The sequence below is a fragment of the Pristis pectinata genome, chromosome 25 (assembly GCF_009764475.1).
Source record: "Pristis pectinata isolate sPriPec2 chromosome 25, sPriPec2.1.pri, whole genome shotgun sequence".
NCBI lineage: Eukaryota > Metazoa > Chordata > Chondrichthyes > Rhinopristiformes > Pristidae > Pristis > Pristis pectinata.
Genome location: NC_067429.1, coordinates 19,401,635 through 19,422,121, shown reverse-complemented (window position 1 = coordinate 19,422,121; position 20,487 = coordinate 19,401,635). Strand labels below are relative to the sequence as shown.

At 38.4% G+C, this 20,487-nt stretch overlaps 1 protein-coding gene across 3 annotated transcripts in view; it reads left to right on the top strand.

Annotated features, from left to right (window-relative positions):
- The first annotated feature begins 2,625 nt into the window (after nt 1-2,625).
- Nucleotides 2,626-20,487, top strand: part of kat7b (K(lysine) acetyltransferase 7b) — a 58,412-nt gene continuing 40,550 nt past the window's right edge. The window contains exons 1-2 of one of the 3 annotated variants that reach the window (XM_052038760.1): nt 2,636-2,784; nt 14,283-14,346. In XM_052038760.1, the coding sequence (XP_051894720.1) occupies nt 14,323-14,346 (24 nt within the window). In that variant the 5' untranslated portion in view covers nt 2,636-2,784; nt 14,283-14,322. Of the gene's footprint in view, nt 2,785-3,239; nt 3,423-14,282; nt 14,347-20,487 lie in introns of those variants that run through there. The other 2 variants (XM_052038762.1, XM_052038763.1) reach the window with 2 other exon arrangements.

Sequence of the window (20,487 nt, the reverse complement as noted above, 5' to 3'; positions counted from 1 at the left end):
TGTTTGCACTGGCAGGATACACTGAGTGGAGGTGGGCAGCTGATTGGTATACAGTTGTGTGGGAGTGGCCCTGGGAGTCCTTAACCTTGGTTCTGAACCCAGAGAGGTCTCATAGTGTCAGGTCAAACATTCCCAAGGAAATCCCCTCTCCTGTTAATTATCACTTACTGTCCTCCCTTATCTGGTGAATCAGTGCTCCTGCATGTTAAACAACACTTCGCAGAAGCACTGACAACGGCAAGATCACGGAATGGAGGGCGTCAAAGCCTTTCACAAAGAGTGCCTCGGTAGATTTTTAGACATTAAGGGGATTGAGGGATGTGGGGTTTGTACAGGAAGGTAGCTCTGAGGTAAAAGTTCAACTGTGACTTTATTGAATAGTGGAGTGGACGTGATAAATGTAATAATGTGATAAATGATAGGGCAGGCACAGTAATGTAGCGGTTAGCGCAGCACTATTACAGCGCCAGCGACCCGGGTTCAATTCCCGCTGTTGTCTTGTAAGGAGTTTGTACGTTCTCCCTGTGTCTGCATGGGTTTTCTCTGGGTGCTCCGGTTTCCTCCTACATTCCAAAGACATACGGGTTAGGGAGTTGTGGGCATGCTATGTTGGCGCTGGAAGTGTGGTGACACTTGCGGGTTGCCCCCAGGAAAACTCTACACAAAAAGATGCATCTCACTGTGTGTTTTGATGTACATGTGACTAATAAAGGTATCTTATCTTAATGGCCTACTCTTGCTTCTGTTCCTTGTGTTACAAGTTGTGCTTTGACTGACTGGTTGAGGCCTGAAGGACACACTTAGCAGATGAGGCCTGCAGTAGGTGGAGAGAACAAATGAGGGAAAAACCTTTTGGATCTCCCTTTCACCAATCTACCTGTCACCAATGCTTGCATCCAAGATAGTACTGGGAGGAGTGATTACCACATTGTGATGGTGAAGTGATGTCTTCACATTTCTGAGGGCATGTTTCATCATGCTATGATGCTTTACAAGTGTTAACTCAGAATATTTATAGATTCTCATCCAAATCTGTGTATTTATAGGGTGCTGTGGATTCAGAACCCAAGATCTTTACTTCACAACTATTGGTAACAATATGGCCCGGCATTTCACTTGTACTGCCCATATAATCACACCAGAGGACCAATCCTGGATCAATGACAAATGTAAAAGACGGTGCCAGGAGGAGTACCTGGCAAATATAAAAATAAGGTGACCAAATGATGAAGCCACAATGCAGGAGACATTCATACTAAATGGTTGAAGCAGCATGCTATATACACAGTTAACTGATCCCTACATTAACCAGCACTTGGCAGTGGCCTTCTATCCCTAGGTGAGTTATTTCTTGTTTAAGAGTCTCTGCTTCCACCTCAGGCAGTGCATGCCAGATTCCAACCACCCTCTGAAGGGGAAAAAAATTCCTGTCTCCTCTAAACCTCTTAACCCTATCCTAAACCTATGCCCTCCAGTTTTTGACACTTCCACAATGGGGGGGAAAAGTTCATTACTATCCACTCCATGTATGCTCCTCGTAATTTTGTATACCTTTATCAGGTTCCCTCTCAGCATCCTCCGCTCCAAGGAAAACAAACTCAGCCTATCCAGTCTTTCCTCCATAACTGAAATGCTTCAGCTCGAGCAACACCCTGATGAACCTCCACTTCACCCTCCCCATTACAATCCGATCCTTCCCAAAGTGCAGTGACCAGAAACTGCAGTACTCCAGTTGTGCCCCAACCAATGTTTTATAAAGTTGTACCATAACCTCTCTGTTTTAATATTCTATGTCTGGCTAATGAAGGCATGTATCCCACATGCTTTGTTTTCATTGGAAACTGAATAAAAACAGAGTACAATCAACAAAACACTGATAAAAATGATTTAACCCAACACAATAAAGAATAAGTTGACCTTCGTGAATTATAAATGGGCTAAATTATGGATTGCAATTCATATTCTGTCATTGTATTTGATTCTGTTATTGCACATCACAGAACTGGTAACTACAGAGCATGTATTTAAACTATTGACCAAAAGAACAAAGGGAGAGAGTTTATGTGAAATGAAGGAACCTCTCAAAGGCTAGACTGAAAATATAGTTTTTGGAGTCACCAGAGGCAATGGTTGGGCAAATGACTCCACTAGTGTGAAAAATTCAAAGATTCTGTAAGCTGAGTCATAGCAGTACATGGTATTTTAAAGAAATTTGAGTCATTAGTTGTGAAATGATTTGCAACCTCATTCAAACAAACAATTGATACTGGTACCCTGCACATTTGGTATAATATAGACTTTATTTATGGTGAATGGCTGTAACTTAATAAGTGGCACATGTTTAATCTGTTCTATAAGTGAAAATGTGTGATTATAATGTACAAATTGGAAGTTCATGATCAAAAGCAAAACCATCAGACGAACAGCATTCTCCCCTGCAGGATTCAAGGTTGCTCCTTTAATATATAATGGATTACAATGTATGGGAAAACTAAATGAAAGAAGTACAGTTTAATTTGTAAATTGGATGTCTGCAACAGTAATGTGACTCCACACCGTTTGTTCCGTCCCCTGGCCGTGAAACAGGAACCAAACGCTCAGAGAGGACACTGGGTCTGTATCGCCCGGAGGAGCAGGGCGGTTGGTTTCCGGTTGTGTGCCGGAAGTGGCAGAAAACAACAACGGTCAACGGCACGAGTGGCGGCCGAGTGTGTGAGTCGGAGCCGGGGCCGGAGCGGGAGTCGGAGCGGGAGGCGGCGGCGGCGAAGGATGCCGCGCAGGAAGGTGGGCGTCGCGGAGGCCACCGCGCCCCACACACCGCCGCCCCGCCGATGGGCTCCCCCCGCCGTCCCGATCGCTGCGTTTCCCCCGCTCACCACCCACCCCCCCCACCCCCGGCTTCGCGCCTCATCGACCTCCGGACCCCCCGTCCCCCAGCGCCGCCGCCGCGCCGGCCAGCCGCCCGCCGGCGGGACAGCGCGGTCCCCGGGCCTGGTAGCCCCTCGGCCCGCGGGAAGCACCAGAAGCCGCTGCCTTTGCGCCCGGGGCCCGCGAATATGCCGCTGCCGTCTGTCCCGCCCCTTCTCTCCTCCGATTGGCGGGGCGCCTGTCGCTCAGCGCCCAATCCGCCACCTGATTGGTTCAGGGGGATGGTTGTTGGTTCCGCCCTCGGGTTTTGCTGGAGAATGGAAGCGGTTCGTGCAAAAAAAAACCTAGTGGCAGCTGCTGAGTAGTGGGGGCTGGGGCGGGCCGAGCAGTGCACCAAGCAGCTCCCAAATCCCAGCAACGCAAAGCGAATGGCATTGCGTGATAATTGCGAGATGTTGTTGCGTGCAGCAGACGTGAAACTGCAGTTGGTGCATGTAGTCGACATAAGCTCATAACCTTGGAGCAAGGCTGTCAGCGATAGGGACACATTTCCGGTAATAATTTGCAATTTAAAACAAGGATCCAGGTTTCGAGTCATTTTAATATCCGGTGCATTGGACTTTTTGTTTGATGCAATTGAGTCTCAATTTCGTGACCATGAACTTTTGATGTGATTTACCTTTGTTATCAATGTTGCCCCATGTGTAGTTCAATATAGTTGTACGTAGGCAATCAGTGGATACGTCTCTACAACTAATTCCAGAATTCTTTTGAGTAGTATTCTTTCTCTTTTACATTTTTAGGCATCGTGGAAGACACTGTAGCTTTAAAGCCCGTTGGTTGACATTTTGTACATTCGTATAAACAGTGTAGTACATTTTGTGATTCTGCATATACCCAGTTCCATTTAAAATGTAAAGTTCTTGACAACGTGAAACAAATAAGCAAAAATGAGTTTCAGGCCATTATCTCCACTGACTTTTCTTGCAAACACGGCGATTGTATAATTTTCTGCTCGCTTCTCATCTTTGGTGTCAACCATATTTTATTTTTTATTACAATCTTGCCCTTGACGAGCCTGGTTATGGCTCATCATCTTTAGGCTCCAAATTTGTAATGAATGTCATATTTCTAACTCACCATTCTAGTTCATTTTTGTTTAAAGATGTGGTGTTTGTTCACCTGTGGTCAGGTGGATTTAAAATAAACTTGCATTTAAGTAGTGCATTTCGCATCTTCGGGATGTTCGGAGGTGTTTTGTGCACCCAATTGAGCATTTGTGAAGTGCAATCCTCACTGTAATGAAAGGAGCAGTATAGCCAGTTTATGCATTGCAAGCTCCCACAAAGAGCAATGATGAACTAATCTGTTGATTGTGAAATTGACTGAGAAATAAATATTGGTTTGAAAATGAGAATTAACTGGTTAGAAAAAAGTGTCATAAATTTTTGCATCTAATTGAGAAAGCAAAGGAAGCCACATGAAAGAATGCATCTCTGACAATGCAACACTTTCTAAGTACTGCAATGGATATGTGTGGCATTCTATTTTAGCATTTTGCTCTGAGTTATGCTGCTAAGAATTTTCATAAAGTGTTTTTCCTCCTTGAAGTAAGTACTAAAAAATGCCTTGCCTGATGAATGAAAGCTGGTAACGGTCTTCTTTGAGGTTAAGATTGCTGGGAGATAGCATCTGATACATCAGGCCTTTGCCATGTTCAGTTTTCTGATGGAGGCATAGGTGTAACAGTCAGTTCTTGGAGTTAGTGGAGTGAACTTCTCTATACAGTAAATATCTGACAGCCTTTTGTACTTGGGTGTTGCTGAGATTAGAAGATGGCTTACTTTCCACTATGCTTCTGAGGTTACCAATGTTATCTGTAATTGGTAGACTGCTGTGATTGGGACAGGTGAGTTATATGAATTGTGGTACACTCCTTCAGCTGTTAGTGCTTTGCCTCTATGTATTCCTGTCAGAGAGACTTGTGGTGCTTCATACCTTTTTTATTCACTGTCAGTTTGAGCAGTGTAGGACCAAGGATTCCTTGAATCAACCAAGCTCTTCGCTGCTTTTAAGGAGGCTTTGAGAATGTTATTGAAGCATTTTCCCTTTTGGGAATCACTTGTTACATTGGATCTTAGAAGAGAACTTGTTTTGGCAATCTGATGTCTTTATTTATATTATCTGATAAATATCGTTTGTCCATCAGAGCTGATTGAACTTGATTAGAACCTTTATGCAGTGGATGGAGAATACTGACGTTGGGTGGCCTATACTGCCAGTAGCCTTGAAAGATTTTGCAATGGCATTGATAATGGTGCTTTTTGTAAGTTGTTCATATCTTTGAACTGTATCTATCTAAGGGTGGGAATCAATGCTTCTCTCTGGTGCTGGGTTGAGGTCTTGATCTTCGTATGCTCTTCTACAGACAGTCAAAGGTGATGGAGGCGATGATGGATTCTCTCATCAATGTATGTGCTCACTGAGAGGTAGATCCCAGAATATGGGATCATGTGTCACTTCATGGACAGTGGGGGTTGATTAGTGAAGGACCTTGGTTTTCCAGGTGTTCAGTATGCTGGGAAGAAGGAATCAACAATGGCTTCATGGAATTGTTGATACTATTTAACAAAGAAGAACTACACAATTTATTCCCAGTTTCCAGCACCAGGTTCATAGCCCTGCATGTCAGGGCTCTTCAGCAATTCATCTAAGTACTGTTTAAAAAGTGATGAAGATTTCTACTTCTGCCAGTCTCTTGACCATAGTTTCTAGACCCCTAGCATTCTCTTGTTAGTAAACAGCTATCATTGGCATTGGTGTGGAATTCATCCTCTGTGCATGTAATGTCATTCATATGTTGTAACTTTGGTTCTTGTTTGGAAGCCTTATCAATTTGGGTGTGATATGTTGCTTTGGAATGCATCACTGTTTGACTTGGAATGCGATGGGTCACAGTTACAGCTGTAACTTTTGTTAGAGGATAATACTGCAAATCTTAGATTTTTTGGTGCTACCTGTTTCAGGATAGAGCTAAAATTTGATTTTATTTATCAGCCTGTGGAGCCTGTATCTGAATTAGGTAATGTGGTCTGTAAAAAGTTGTACACGCGGTTTGATTGTCATTCCAAGATGGCTGAATTTACTGAACTACATGGACGATTGGGAGAAGAGTATGGTTATACTTTCACTGTGTTTATGGAGTAATGTTTTTCACTTGCAAACAACGTTGTGAAAGTTCCAGCCCAAAATTAGATGGTGTTAAAGATAAGAACAGAAATTGTTTTGACTGAAGTAGGTTCTGAGGTTTATGAATCGCTTAAAAGTTAGAGGATGTGTTGTTGAAAGACACTTTGACAAGGTTGAGTAATGTTACAGTCTTGAGCTATAAGAGGATGCTGTTAAAGTCAGGAACAAAATTTTTCTTTCTTTGTTAGTATCTTTGAAAACTTTCAAACAGTGTAATTTGTATAGTGTTTGCCAGACATTGGACTGATCAAAGCAAAACAAAGTGACAAGCTAATGGCTACCTGTAATGCCAGTTCTCTGAAATAAAGAATATGTAATTGGTTATCCCTAAAATCAGGCTCTCGTCCCACACTCTTAACAACATTATCTTGCTCCTAAAGTTACAATTCACTATCAGTCCTTGTACTCCTTGATTCCTCTCTTGCCCTTGTGCTGTCTACTATCTCATCCCATTATTTCCTGTGTACAATATATTAGATTAAGATATTTAGAAATGAATGTGGAAATTCATTTTACAAGAAATGTATTCTCTTTTCATGTTTTTCTTAAACTCTATCTCCATGTGGCAACTACATAGAATTTCTCTCCTGGTGAAAATTTCTTGATTTTAGGAGATGCACCAACTTTAAACCTGACCTACCCTTTCACTTTAATTTGAATCATTATCTTAAATTTACCTAATACAAATCATATGTTATCTTTCTAATATTTTTGAGATTTATACAATACTTTGATTCCTCCTTTCATTATCAACAACATGCTATTATGCATTGTGTTTTAAAGCAGCACGTCATTCTTAGATGTAATCTGATGCAAAGAAGGGAACTAAAGGAAGGTCATAGTGGTGGGCTTTAATTCAAAAGGATGGGGGCAGATGATTTTTTTTACTTTGAATTCCAGAACGTATAGATGAGAATAAGTGAAAGATGCATGTCAATGGTGGGATGAAGGTGGGATGGTTAAACTGAAGGCCAGGGCCAGATAACCTTAAATTGAGGCTATACCTTCTGCATTGCAAAAGTAAGGAATGGTAATGCTGTGAAGATATTTAAACATAAGTAAGTTTATGTTTAAGGTGTTGGTGAATGCTTGCAAGTCTGCAAAGATTTGGTGAGGCAGGACTTTGGTGCTGGCAGTAGAATTGTGGATAAGTCAATGTTTATGGGGATGGAAGACTTGACAGAGGAACTCTGAAATGATTTGATGATCTGACTTGGTGGTTTCTCCAGGCCTTGTGTATATATTTCAGGTCTGAGCACCTTTGTGCTTCTTGAACTTGAATGTGTGCTTTGATCACCAGACACCAGCCTCAAGATAGGGTATGACTGATGCAGTGGACAGTTGATTGCTGCTTTGCAGTAGTTTGGCATGTTGGATAAGAATTTCTGCTTTGGGTAGTTTGGATGATCTGGCCATATTATGCTACAAATTGCAACAGTTTTGTTGGTGTGTTTTTTTTCTTAAAGTACCACTTGGACCCTTTTGAAGCAATTTTATTGGGCAGCATTTTAAAATGCAATTTATAAAAATCTGGACTGATTCTGTGATGTATTTACATTTGGTGCAGTTTGATTTTTTTTATTAAAGTTGCAGATGAGTTTATCAAGATGGTTTTAAATTGAAAGCATTTTTATCAGTTTCTCCTCACTGTTAATAACCCAATTATAAATAATTGAAGATAATTTAAAAAAAATACAAAACCACTTTCTCATTACTGAACATAAGTGCACTGAATTCAGGAAACTGAAAATATTTACACTCTATTATGTATTTGAGTCCTTGTACCTAAAACAGTTTAATTTAAGTGGCTTCTTGAAGGCTGCAAACAGGCTAGAAATTGGACTTCTAATGCACAAATTACACATGCAATTTATTTAGCACATCCATTTTAATGCAGTGGTATCCATTTCTGGAGGAAGTCCTGCCCATCAGGAAATTGGTGTGGGCATTTCTGGATTCTATTCACCATCGCACAGCGTATTTATACATGTAATTACATCAACATTCAGCAAGCTTACCTTTGCCTAGCAGATGGAAATTGGAGGAATAACTGCAGCCTACAACTTTCATTTATAGCTTTTGGTGAAAATAGCACAAACCCTGCAGCATGTCAGCTTAGAGACATGAATTATACATTCCTGTTGGCGATTGGATTAAATCTTCCTTGAATATTAGTATAGTGTCATTTTCAGTCATATTCCCCTGTCAATGTGATGGGGCTATGAATGATCAATAATTGTTCAGCCATAGGAAGATACTTGATTGACCTTCAACAACCATAACCTAGCTTTGGGACATAACTGCAAGAGTTCCTTGGCCCAGCCATCTTCAGTTCTTCATTAATGATCTTCCTTCCATCATAAAGCTAAAAGTGGTGATGTTTGCTGAAATTTGAATGAGAGGGAGGGAGAAAGTGTGTCCAGCCGCACATTCTCAACATTCAATGACATTCCCGTCATTAAGTCCTCCAACAATGGCCTGGGAGTAACCATTGACCAGAAAATTGATTGGAGCAGCCAGTTGCTACAAGAGCAGGTGAGAGGCTGGGTATCCCGCAGTGAGTGACTTGCGTCCTGGCACCTCACTGCCTTTCCACCATCTACAATGCACAAATCAGGGGCCTGATAGAACACTCTCCATATGCATGGATGAGTGTAGCACTAATAACTGTCCAGAAGCTCACTACCCCTCAGGAGAAAGCAGCCAGTTTGATCTGTATTCCCATCAACTACCCTAAACGTTCATTCTCTCTGGTTCTGGTGTACAATGGTAGCATTATGAACTATCTACAATAAAAAAAACTGCAGTTGCTCACCTAGGTACTCCACCAGCACCTCCCAAACCTGCAGCATCCACCAACAAGAAAGACGAGAGTTACAGGTGCATGGGAACACTACAGCCTGCAGGTTTCTTTCCAAATTGCATACCATCCTGACTTGGAAATGTATCTCTGGTTGTTGATCATTGCTGGGTCACAGTTCTGAACTGTTGACTGAAGTGCACCGTGGGATTACTTTTCCCAGAACTGCTGAGTGTCAAGAAGGCAGCTCACCACCATCTTCTCAAGGGCAATTGGAGATGGACAGTAAATTCTGTACTTGCCTGCAATTTCATATTCTGATTTTTCTTTTTGTTCGTCATGTGCCCAGATCTTGTTACAAGTTTGTTGATGTAAACTGTACCACATATCTTTGACAGCCTGTGGAGTCCAGTTTGAGGACCACTGTACTAAGTTACTATAGAGTTGTATTCCTGTCAGTTGGCTCCATCCTTTTTACATAGTAAGTGATGTGACAGTAGTGGAACCTGCATTGTAATCCTTCATGAAGTTGGGCACAAAGCAAGCCTGTTCAATATGCTGCTACCTCTGCAGTGTTTATCTCTATTTATCACAGTTGCTGCCTCATTTGTTTTTGTTTTGCTCTGGTCTCTGGTATTTTATGTCTAGAGTTATCCCTTAAGGGACATCTGTCCCTTTGATAGCAATGCCATTATTTCCATATGGACTACTCAAGGGTTTGTTGTTTCTGTCTTCCCTTGTTAATGCTGAAGGATGCAAAGTTTAGAATATTGCTGACTATTCATTTCTTGTACCTTTTTATTTGCTCAATCATCCTCACTTTCAACATATGTTTGTAAGATTCAATATTCATCTGAAACTGCCCTTTCTTCTTTTTACCTGAATGATTGTTGAGACTATTTTTCCTGTTTGCTTTGCTTCTGAGTTTTTGTTAATCACAGCATGCTGATCCTGGACATATATGCTCTAGATAATGTGTTTAACAATTCCATGAAGGATGGATGTCAATGTACTTCAAGCAGACCTTCCTTCCTTACTTCTCAATTATTGAAAATACTTTCTTTCACATCTTAACATAACTACATTCATCCTACTGTTCTTGCACTTGCTGCTGGAACTTGGATCACTGCTATTATTAGCATGTTGCCGGAATTTTCCATTTGTCTCTTTGTTGTCCTTCACTTCTACTGTTCACAAACTAGTCGACTCTGTAGTGCCATTTGCCTTATTTGGGGGTATCAACTTGAAAACTCTCCAGTGTACACTTTCAAGTTGCTTTTCACATTTGCTTCTCCTGTCTCTGATTTCCCAAGCCCTTCCCCCAATCTGTGCATCATGTGTCCATTCTCTGGTCCTCCCAGCACTAGCTTTATTTCGATTACATGGTTTGTTTCTTCTAATGATGATGAGGTTTTGAACTTTTCTTCCAATCCTGAAACTTCAGAAATTTTAAAGTTCCACAATGTCTCCTTCCTTGACGTTATTTAATGTTCATAAGACTGTCTCTAAGATAGTGCTGGAATGTAGTCTAGAACCAAAATTGGAAACCCTTTCGCAAAATGGTAGAAATTTGGCTATCTCTTTCACAAATGAAAATTTTATTGTAGGTCATCTGTTGATTTAAACTTAGATTTTTCAGCATTAATCTATTAAGGTATGTCGGGCAAAGACAGGTTTACAGATTTAGATCACACATTGGCTGTGATCTCACTGAATGAAAGAGCAAGCTCAAGAGAGTGTAAATGGTTCATCACTGCTGTTCCATATACCCCCATCTCCACTTCTTTACTTATAGAAAGCATGCAAGTGTTAGTTCATATGTGGTGAAGGTAACAGCATTGTTCTTCACACAAGGCCACCTGGTTGTAAAAATTGAGATTGTGATTCTAATGCAATTGGATTAGTTTTGTACTTTATATGAACAAATTAGTGCATTGGTAGAGAGATGCTACTTCTAGAAGAACAGGCATGTCGAGCTGTTTCTGAATCACAGATTGCATTGATAACTATCAAAGGAAATGTATCTTTTCCTAAATGTAACATCTAAATCACAGTGTTTAGAAAGGAAGGCTGTACACAAAATAAAGATCTGCATGTTTCGCTTCACCATTATTCCAACAATGCTTGTAAGTCTTACATTTAGCTTTAAAGTTCCTGTTCAGTTGTCTGCATTACATAAGTTTGGTTTATTGGTGTTAAAGCTGAACATAGTTGTAGAGTACAGTAATGATGTTCACATTGCATATAATCTCTGAAATTGGTGACAATTCACATGTTATCTTTTCCTTTAGATAAATACTGAGCTCAAATTTTAAAGATTGAGATTCCTATTTTTCTGAAGTATTCACAGCTGTTGCAATTTTACTTGTTATGCTTATTCACCTGCTTTCACAAGTTTCCCAAAGTGAGTCTGTACTCAATAATCTGGAGGTAATGTGCTGGATATTTTATATGTAACAGCAAACATTACTGCAAAAAAAAAGCATCCATAGTCTTGGTCTTGTTCTAAGTAGAATAATTTTGGAATGTATGTACGCCAAGTAAATTGGACATAAGCAACTGTCATATTTATGAATGAAATAAAGGCACATTTGACAAATACATGGATGTGAGTGAAGATGACCACGGGAACAAGAGTTTCTGTAGTAAAATATAGTAAATATTTTACTAAATGTTAAGTTTTACCAGCTTTTCTCCCAAACAATCTGTATGTTTGCGTTAAAATATTGCATTCTGCACATTTAGAAGCCTCTGATTGCATAGCACAACCTTCCAACCAAAGGATTCATGTGGCTTCCAACTTTAAAATTATTTGTAGTGTAGGATCCACGTAAGACTGAAGAAAGCAGTGTTTTTGATTTTTAAAAAATCAATAATCCTAGCACGAGAGAGACCTGCTTTGTGATGGGACTAACTTAGAAATATGAGGACTGGCCATGTAGCAATAATAAAATTGTAATGTACTCTTAAGTTCAACACTTTTGGTAATAGAATGGCTTTCATTTGGAAAGAGACGGAGTGCTGAAGTAATGAGACTGATGTAGGGAGACCTGACTGTATAAATAATATCATATAAGGGGTAGGAGGAGTGGTTATTATTATCTTCATGCCCATAGACACGATTCCCACATTGCTGATATGTGCATATGAGAATGTTGTAGTCTTGTATCAGTATTATGCTTCTGGTGTTAAAGGTGTTGTAGATGTAGTTATAAAATGTTTAGGTGAGTTTTAATGATAAAAATAGCCATTACTGCAGCTGTTCTAGAAATCCTCTCGTCTGAGGAGAAACGAAGGATTTTTGTCAATTTTAAATTGACAGAATATTTCAGTTGGATTGTGCTATACTTTTATCTAATCATTGTACAGCAGGAGGTCATTTGCTTTATTTTATTGTGATATTAATTTATTCCTTTTCAAACTCTTCCAGCACCTCTTCACTGTCATTGAGCTAGGTGGGACTGTACGTAAACTCATTTGCTACTGAAGCCTTCATCCATGCCTTTGTTACCTCCGGATTTCATCAGTATGTCACTGGCTTGCATTCCCTGTTAAACTGTCTGTAAACCAAATTGAAGGAGATACAAAATTGCTCCAGATTTTCATTAAGTTCTGTTTTGTCTATTACCTCTGTGCTTACTGATTTACGTAAGTTCCTGGTTAAGTAATGGCGTAATTTTAAAATTCTCTATTACCTCTGTGGCTTGTATCCCTCTAAGATATATGCTCTAGCTTTAAGTTTGTATCCTTCCTTATCTTTGCATTTAATCACTTCACACTTGGCAGCAACACCTTCCTTCAGCTGCCAATCCCAGAGCTCAGCAATTTCCTTCTTCACGATACAACTTTTAACAAAATTTAGGTCAACCTCTGTACATCTTATTTCATGGGGCATCTTTTTTTATTTGCTAACATTCTTGTAAAGTGCCTTCAGTTGTTTGCTACTTTAGAGATGCTACATATATGGAACTTGCTGCCGAAATGTACAACACTGAAGTGTTAAAAATGTCATTTATAAAGTCTTAAGGTCATCAGTTATTGCATGGTAATTCTTGCAAGAGTGTACTTTTTTTTCATATTTTTTTGGTAATCCAAAGGATTTTTGCTGAAGTTTTCAGAATCAGTTATTCCTGTGTTTTGGTTTTGTTTATCCATGCACTGTACTTCAAAGTTACAGTGATTTCAAGGTTACGGCTATTTGTCTAATCTCAGTTACCAGGAACCACTATTCGTTTATCAAACCTTTATAAGTATGTTGGAGGCCTTTAACTTTAGGGAAATTTCATTGATTTATCTCTGAAGTTAACCAAACAGATGTCTCGGTGTTCCATATTCATTTAATTGCTACCACAAATTCTCATGATAGTCCTGCCACAAAACCCCTTGGGGATTTGAGCTTCCTGTTGACTGATTAATACTAACAATACTTGGAGTTATCCATTGTTCAGAAATTTATACAGAACTATTTTGTTGCCTGTTGATGTATAAATGTAATTAACCAATATTCATATTCCGATAACTTAAATCATATTTCACACCAAATATTAATGAAGGATTACATCAAAGTCAAAAAATCCATGCAACCTTCCCTTTGGTTTAAATTCATTTTTGCAAGGTTGGGTTTATCTGCGGAATTTGGGTCCATCTTACTGGAATTAAGTGAATTCATTTTATAAATACATATTTAGATGTTGTGCCAAAGCACTAAAATCAGTTGTATTATGGAATCAATTAATTCTTTTGTGATTCATACAATACCATTTCTTGTGTATGAGTTTCTATGTGAGAATCTTAATTTAATTGACAAGTTTCTTATTTAGTTTTAGCTTGTAACTTTGCATTAATAATGAAAATTATCACATTGCTAATATTAGATTCTAATAGGACACCGAAGAAAGAGCAATAGGTGGTGAGTGATGTCCATATCTTGTAAATTACTTAAGAAGAAAATAGCAAAAATAATTGGGCAGAGTTAACATGGACTTATGAAAGTGAAATTGTCTTTGGCAATTACTCTGGTCCTGAAAATGATCTCTTTTTCAGCCAGAAACTGGATTAGTGCTTGCTTGAAGGAATTTGATGAAATGCTGTTTCATTGCCCTAGAGCCTATTCCAGAGGTCTCTTATTTACTGGGAAAAGAATTGTGTCCTGATATCTAATAGTCTTGAATTAAGTGTTAAAATATGGCCAGTAGTTTTCCCTCATCTAGTTAGTAGCCTAGTTGAAAATGCTGTTCTCATCATCACTGCTATCAAATAACCCTACGTCTACTCCTCTAGTTTATATGTTCATGCAGAGTTAGGAACCATGTATGGGGCATGTTTTCACTGTTGCAGTCATACCATGCCGATTGTGTTCCCTCAGGAAGCATCCTAACAAGGTGAAGTGGAAGCCTAGTGAGTAAATGGACAGTGATCGAAGGAGGCAGGTATGGACAATTGTGTCTATCTATATGTTTGGGGAAGGGGGAAGTAGGGTTAAGAATACAGTAGTAAGAGAATGAAATTTCATGTTTTTAAAATGGTAATTTGGAAGCAGGACTGTTAGTAAAATTACTTTTAACAATGTTTATTCTTAAATTGTCAGGGTAAAATAAACGCCAAAAGAGATTGCAAAGTGTCTACTTTGGTTTGGGATTGTGTCAGTCTGTTTGAATATCAGACTAAATATCTTTGGATTGAAAATTAATGGTGTAAATTCTTTATGCAAGTGTTTTGTTTTCCAAAGTTACATTTACATTTGTGCTCCAGATCAAATTCTATAAGCAAGTGCACTTACGGTATAATATTTTGGTGTTGAGAGCATCTGCATTTAGATCCACGGAACCATTGAATTTTGGAGCACAAGCACAGAAGTCCATAATCCCATCATGTCTCTTATCAACCCTTTGAAAGAACTATTCAGTTAGTTCACACCCATGCTCTTTCCCATTGCTCTGCGTTTTTTTTTGTTTTTCGACTATATGTACGGTTCCCTTTTGAAAGTTGCAAAATCATTTTAAAATCTTTGTTTTTCCCTTGTCCTGCCATGGACAATTTCTTTCAATCGACTTAATTAAAACCCTTCATAATCTTGAACATCTCACTAAATTTCTCCTTGTGTTTTTTTTCTGTTTGCTGCGAAAAGAGCAATATGGCTGCTCTAGTCTCTACATATTTAAAACTTTTAATCCCTGATGCCATTCAAGCAAATTTCTGCATCCTTTTTGAGGCTATGGCATTCTCTCTAAATTGTTTAGCTGAGCTGTAACCAGTTTTTTGACTTGGGTTTAGTGTTGCTTCATTTGAACTCGGAGCCATCATTTTTAAAATGCAAGATTTCATATCCTTTATTATCAGCTTCGTCAATTTACCTTACTTTTCTGTCAGATTATGAGCTTGTGAAGTTTTCTCGCCAGAGACGTAGGGTTGTCAGGGCTATTGTTACTCGGTTTAACCCTCTCTTTTTAAACAGAGGTGTAACGTGTAATTTCCCACTGTGCTTCCTTCATGAATCTAAAATAGACTTGGGTGACATTTCTGTTTTGAACGTTTGAACAAATTTTAAAGCTTTTGGTTTTTATCTATTTGTCTATATTTCATTTCTCCATCTAAATTTTACTGTGGTTATATCAGCTACCTTCTGTACAAAACTTTCTAAACTTCTGTATTTGTTTATTTTGAACCAGTTTTGATTTGTTTAGCAGGATGTTGCTATCAATATTAGAAAATGTTAGAGTTAAGGTTTACAGTAGAAGTTGCACACCAGAAATATTGCCTTGTTTAAAAACATACCCCTGGTTTAAGAGCAGCAAGCTACACTTAATGGAGAGAGGATAAAAAAGAGATTTGGCCGTTATGAGCATGTTGCAAAGTGATGTGAAATCCTGAGTCTTCTAAGCGAGTCTCGTGGGCATGTTGCAAAGTTAGCATGTCTTTATGATAAGTTAATGCAAAAAATACACAAAGCGCAATGTATAATATCAGGAAGAGGCAGGAAAAGGAACATAGTGGATATGTTACTTCATCCATAATTATAATGGACTAAAATTTATAACCTGCTTACAAAGTGGAATGTAGTCATTTTTTGGCATAGAGTCTGTTGGGATGTGATCTTAATGGAAGGAAAATTAAAATTAACAGTAATGCTGGAAATATCAAGCAAATCGGGCAGCAAATGTGGTGAGAGAAATGGGGTTAAAATTTCATGTCATTGACCTGAAATGTTAGCTCTATTTCTTTTTCCTCAGTTGCTGCCTCACGTTTTTGCTAGAATTTTCCTTGCTTTAGATTGCTCACATCTGCAATATTTTGCTTTTGGAAAGTTTGTGTGTTGGTTTGTGTTGTGGAGATGATGTAAGTATTATTGTGGGGATGGCAATAAGCAGTGAGAGGGCAGTTGCAGTCATTTTGCTCAAATGGTGTGTTAGATATTTTTGTTCATTGCTCCTTAAAACAGTTTTAAACTACAGAATCTTTCCCATTTATATATTTCTTACCCTATTTTTACTCTTCCCATGTTTTTCTCTACTAGATAGTTTTCTTATTTAATATTTTTATGTATTTTTATTCTATTCTTTTACCTTGCTCTTTTGTTTACACTTCCAGTTTTATTTAACTTTATTCTTCTGTTTGCCCCTCCTAATTCCATTTCCTGGAACAGGAATAAACTATTCACCTCAAACTTATTCTGCCATTCAGCTCGACGATTTAAGTGTCAGCACTCTCGCCTCTAATTCAGTCATTATTGGTTCAAGTCCATGCTGGGGACTTGAACATCTGACATTTCAGTATAGTGCTGAGGGAGTGTTGCACTGCTGAAGATATTGTCTTTTTAATGAGACAATAAACTAAGGCCTCAGATTCTCTTGGGTGGAAGTGAAAGATCCTATTGCATTATTATCCTCTGAATATTGGGTGATACTTATTTCTCATTTTATATAATAGGGCAAACATTATTTGGTAATTATCAAATTATTTGTGTCATATTTTGTTCTGCTTCAAAAGTACTTAATTGACTGTAGCACATTTTTGGGGCATTCTGAAAAGGGTGTGAAAGCATTACATAAATGCAAAAAACAAACAGCAGTCCATCTATCTAATTTGTTTAAAAAAAATTACACTCTTTGGCAACACTTTATGGATTTGTAAATTAAAATGGTGCAACAAACAACCATCTATTGCTTTTTATGAGGGAGTGATTAAGCTTAATCACAGTTTGTGAGACTGTTTTCCTACTAATTCTTTCTCTGATTTGGACCATCTTCTAATGCCCACTTGGAAATTTTCTTCTTTTATACTATCAATTCTTTGAAAAATTCTGAAATCCTCATCAATTCTAGTTTTTAATCTCCTGAAACCCTTAGACAACCATTAACATCCAAGTTCCTCCATGTTGTACTCAATGTCAATGTATCCCTTTTGTACTGTAGTGCCCAAAAAATTATGAACTTCTCCAGATGCGGAACAGGGAAATTGTCAGGTAGCAAAGTAAAACTTCCTCCCTTTTTTATATTTTTGCCCACTAGTTGGACTGTTGGCTTTTTTGATTTTTGTCTCAATCAACTTAGCAAGCTGTTTAAATGAACCCCCAAATCGCCTTGGATTTGCACTGACCCTAGCTTTTTATCAGATGTTCTTAGCCTTTTTATCCTTTCTAAAAAAAAAGGTACAACTGCATACTGTTCTTGTCTTGCATACTGTTCGTACAGATCAATTCATTACACAGTGCATTGAGGTAGTACAGGGTAAAAACAATAACTGAATACAGAGTAAAGTGTCACAGCTACAGGGAAGTGCAGTGCAAGTAAACAATAACATGCAAGGTCATAACAAGGTAGTTTGTGAGGTCAAGAGTCCATCTCATCATAGAGATAACCTTGCGCTTAACTCTATTTAAATGTATCTACACAGTATTGTGCATGCATATATTTATCTGTGTCTCTTTCTAATTTCATGCTCCGATTCATAAGTTTCTGTTTTAATTCTTGCAATTTTATGAGCTGTCTCAGCTTCTAATCTCAATTGTGCTCTAGTTATTACAACTTCATCCTAACAGAAGAACAGCTTGTGCATATCGCTTGAAGAAAAGTGAAAAGTAAAACAGCTTTACAAACTCTTTTCTTATTGACCTAGAATGAACTGAGAAAGAGGCAGACAATTGTATCGAGTGCAATCACTTCAAAGCAGACTGCTGAGAGTGGCGTCTTAAGTTAGGAAACAGTATATTCTGGTGATTGTAGTATTGCATGATTTAAAAAAAAACATGAGATTTTGCAGGACTTTAAAATGTTAGAGATGTCTATTTGAGGGTATCTCTTCTCATAAGGATACATGATTGACTATCTTCTGAGTAGTTTTTTTTCTGCCCTTATCTTGTTAAACCTGTCAGCTTTTATCCTGATTCTTTTTCTTTGGTCAGTTGATTTATGTTGCCTCTATGTAATCCTTGTATGTTAACAATAGAAAGTAATGTGTTATTTAGTTGGGTTGGTGGGTGGGGAAAAAGAAAGATGAGTGACCTGTGCAAAACATTGAATTTGCTTAATATTTCATGCAGATCTGCAAATACTGATTTTTTTTCCCATACTAGTTTAAATGCATGTGCATGCAGGGTTGTTTGAAATTACTGACTTTAATAAAAATAATTTTGGAAACCAGAACTCTTTACTGATGGGGGGAAAAAAGTTAATGTTCTGTGTTGTGGTCTTGATTACACTGTTTTGGAAATTAAACAGATCTGTAGGATAACATGTTCCAGTATTGAATAATTTTATTGCTTCTTACCTGGACCTACCCTAACCATTTTATGGATGATTGTGGGAAAAGTATGATTGTGTGGAATAAAGAAACTCCTCTGCAGCCCATTGATTCTCTTGATTGATAAACGGGAAATATACTCTGCTAAACAGTCACAAAGACTATGGAATAATTCTTTATGAAGAGGGTTATTTTACCCACCTTAATTTGAACCTCAAGAAGGATGCTAAAATCTGCTCAGGTTGGTGTCTGGTTGCTTTTTACGTGATGTCAGATTTTCATTTTCCAGTGCTCTCCATGGAAGTCTGTTCCATATGTTGATCACAGTGTGAAAGCATATCTCTTGGTATCAGTTGCCAAATTCCAAACTGCTTCCATAGTTCTTTTCCTACCACCAATAATTGACTCTGTGCCCCTTTTCCATTTTGTCACTGAGCTTGAATATTTCCCTTGTTTCCTGAGCTATGTACTTTAAATTTTCATCTTTTCATAATAGTCTATCGTTCTGGCCAGTAGGTCAACATTTTATTACTGGCTGTATAGATTGGTGCTCTGCAATGTTTAGATGCATTGAGTGGCTAATTTACCAAGATTTCTGGGACTTTTCAAGAACACATAATCTGGGAATTTTACAAACAGAGAAAGCATTATTTCTCATGATAGTTTTCTCCCTTTTTAATTTGTTTATTGATCTATTCTCCTTGCTGGCCTCTTGATCTGGTGCTGCTGAGTTCCTCTTGATACCTGCTGTCATTATTCACCTGTGTGGCTCATTGTTGTAATTAGGCTATTTAACAATGGATGGATAATGATCAAGTGATTTCACGATAATCATTTGCATGGGCTTTCAACAAAAGTTGTTAGAGGAGTATTGGCCATTTTTCCACACCCCTTTTCCTTTATTCCCCCACCCCTTGTCCAATGGCCTTTTGGGCCTAAATGTAATAACTGCTTCCTCAGCCACTGGGGAAACAAGAGAGCCATCTTCATTTTTTGTTGGTATTTCAAAGTTGGACCTCATTCTCAAGTTGTTTTGAAGCATTCTAGAAGTAAATATTTTATGGTACAGTAGTTTCCCACTTATCATTCTTGATATCATTTAAAGTTGTTCTTCACATAATGACCCACAGTTTCCAAATTTATAATTAAAATGAGCAGTCACGACTTGGGCAGTGATAGGAATACCTCAGCCAGTATCTCCTGGTGCACGCATATTGTTAAGAGTATTGGTCATCCCTTATAAATTCAAATTGTAAAAGAATTCAAGAAAATAGATGTTTTATTCTATCATAAAATTGATCTCTTTTAAAGCTTATGTAAAAAATGATTGCAAAAGTTAGTGGTTAATTTTTGGCAGATGACAAATTATGCCAAAAATAGTTTTTTTGGGCAGCCTTTGTTAATTTTTGGTAGTTTTATGAAGACATATTTCAAAATTTATGCAAAATCATACATGATAAAATGCTTAAGTGGGATAGGTTTCTGCACTGTTTATTGTAAAAGAAGATATGTCATGCAGGAGTGAGTCTGTACAGGGGAGGGCTGAGGGCAGAGGATTGGAGCCTGGGTTAGGTAGACGAGCAAGCTAAGTTGGCAGGGGTTGGGTTGTCCCAGGGTATGTTGCCAGGATATGCGGCAAGTGAGGGCTGGATATCTGCAAGCAATGTAGGGGTTATCTGTAAGTAAGATCAGGGCAGATGGGATTTGGAGGTTGTTATGGAGATTAGAGCTTCCACTGTGGACCTGGGCTTCAGGATTAGGTTGGGAGGAGTGTTCAGGAACCATAAAAGAGTCGGCTGTGTAAAGTTTCAAAGGTAAACATGGGATTTGCC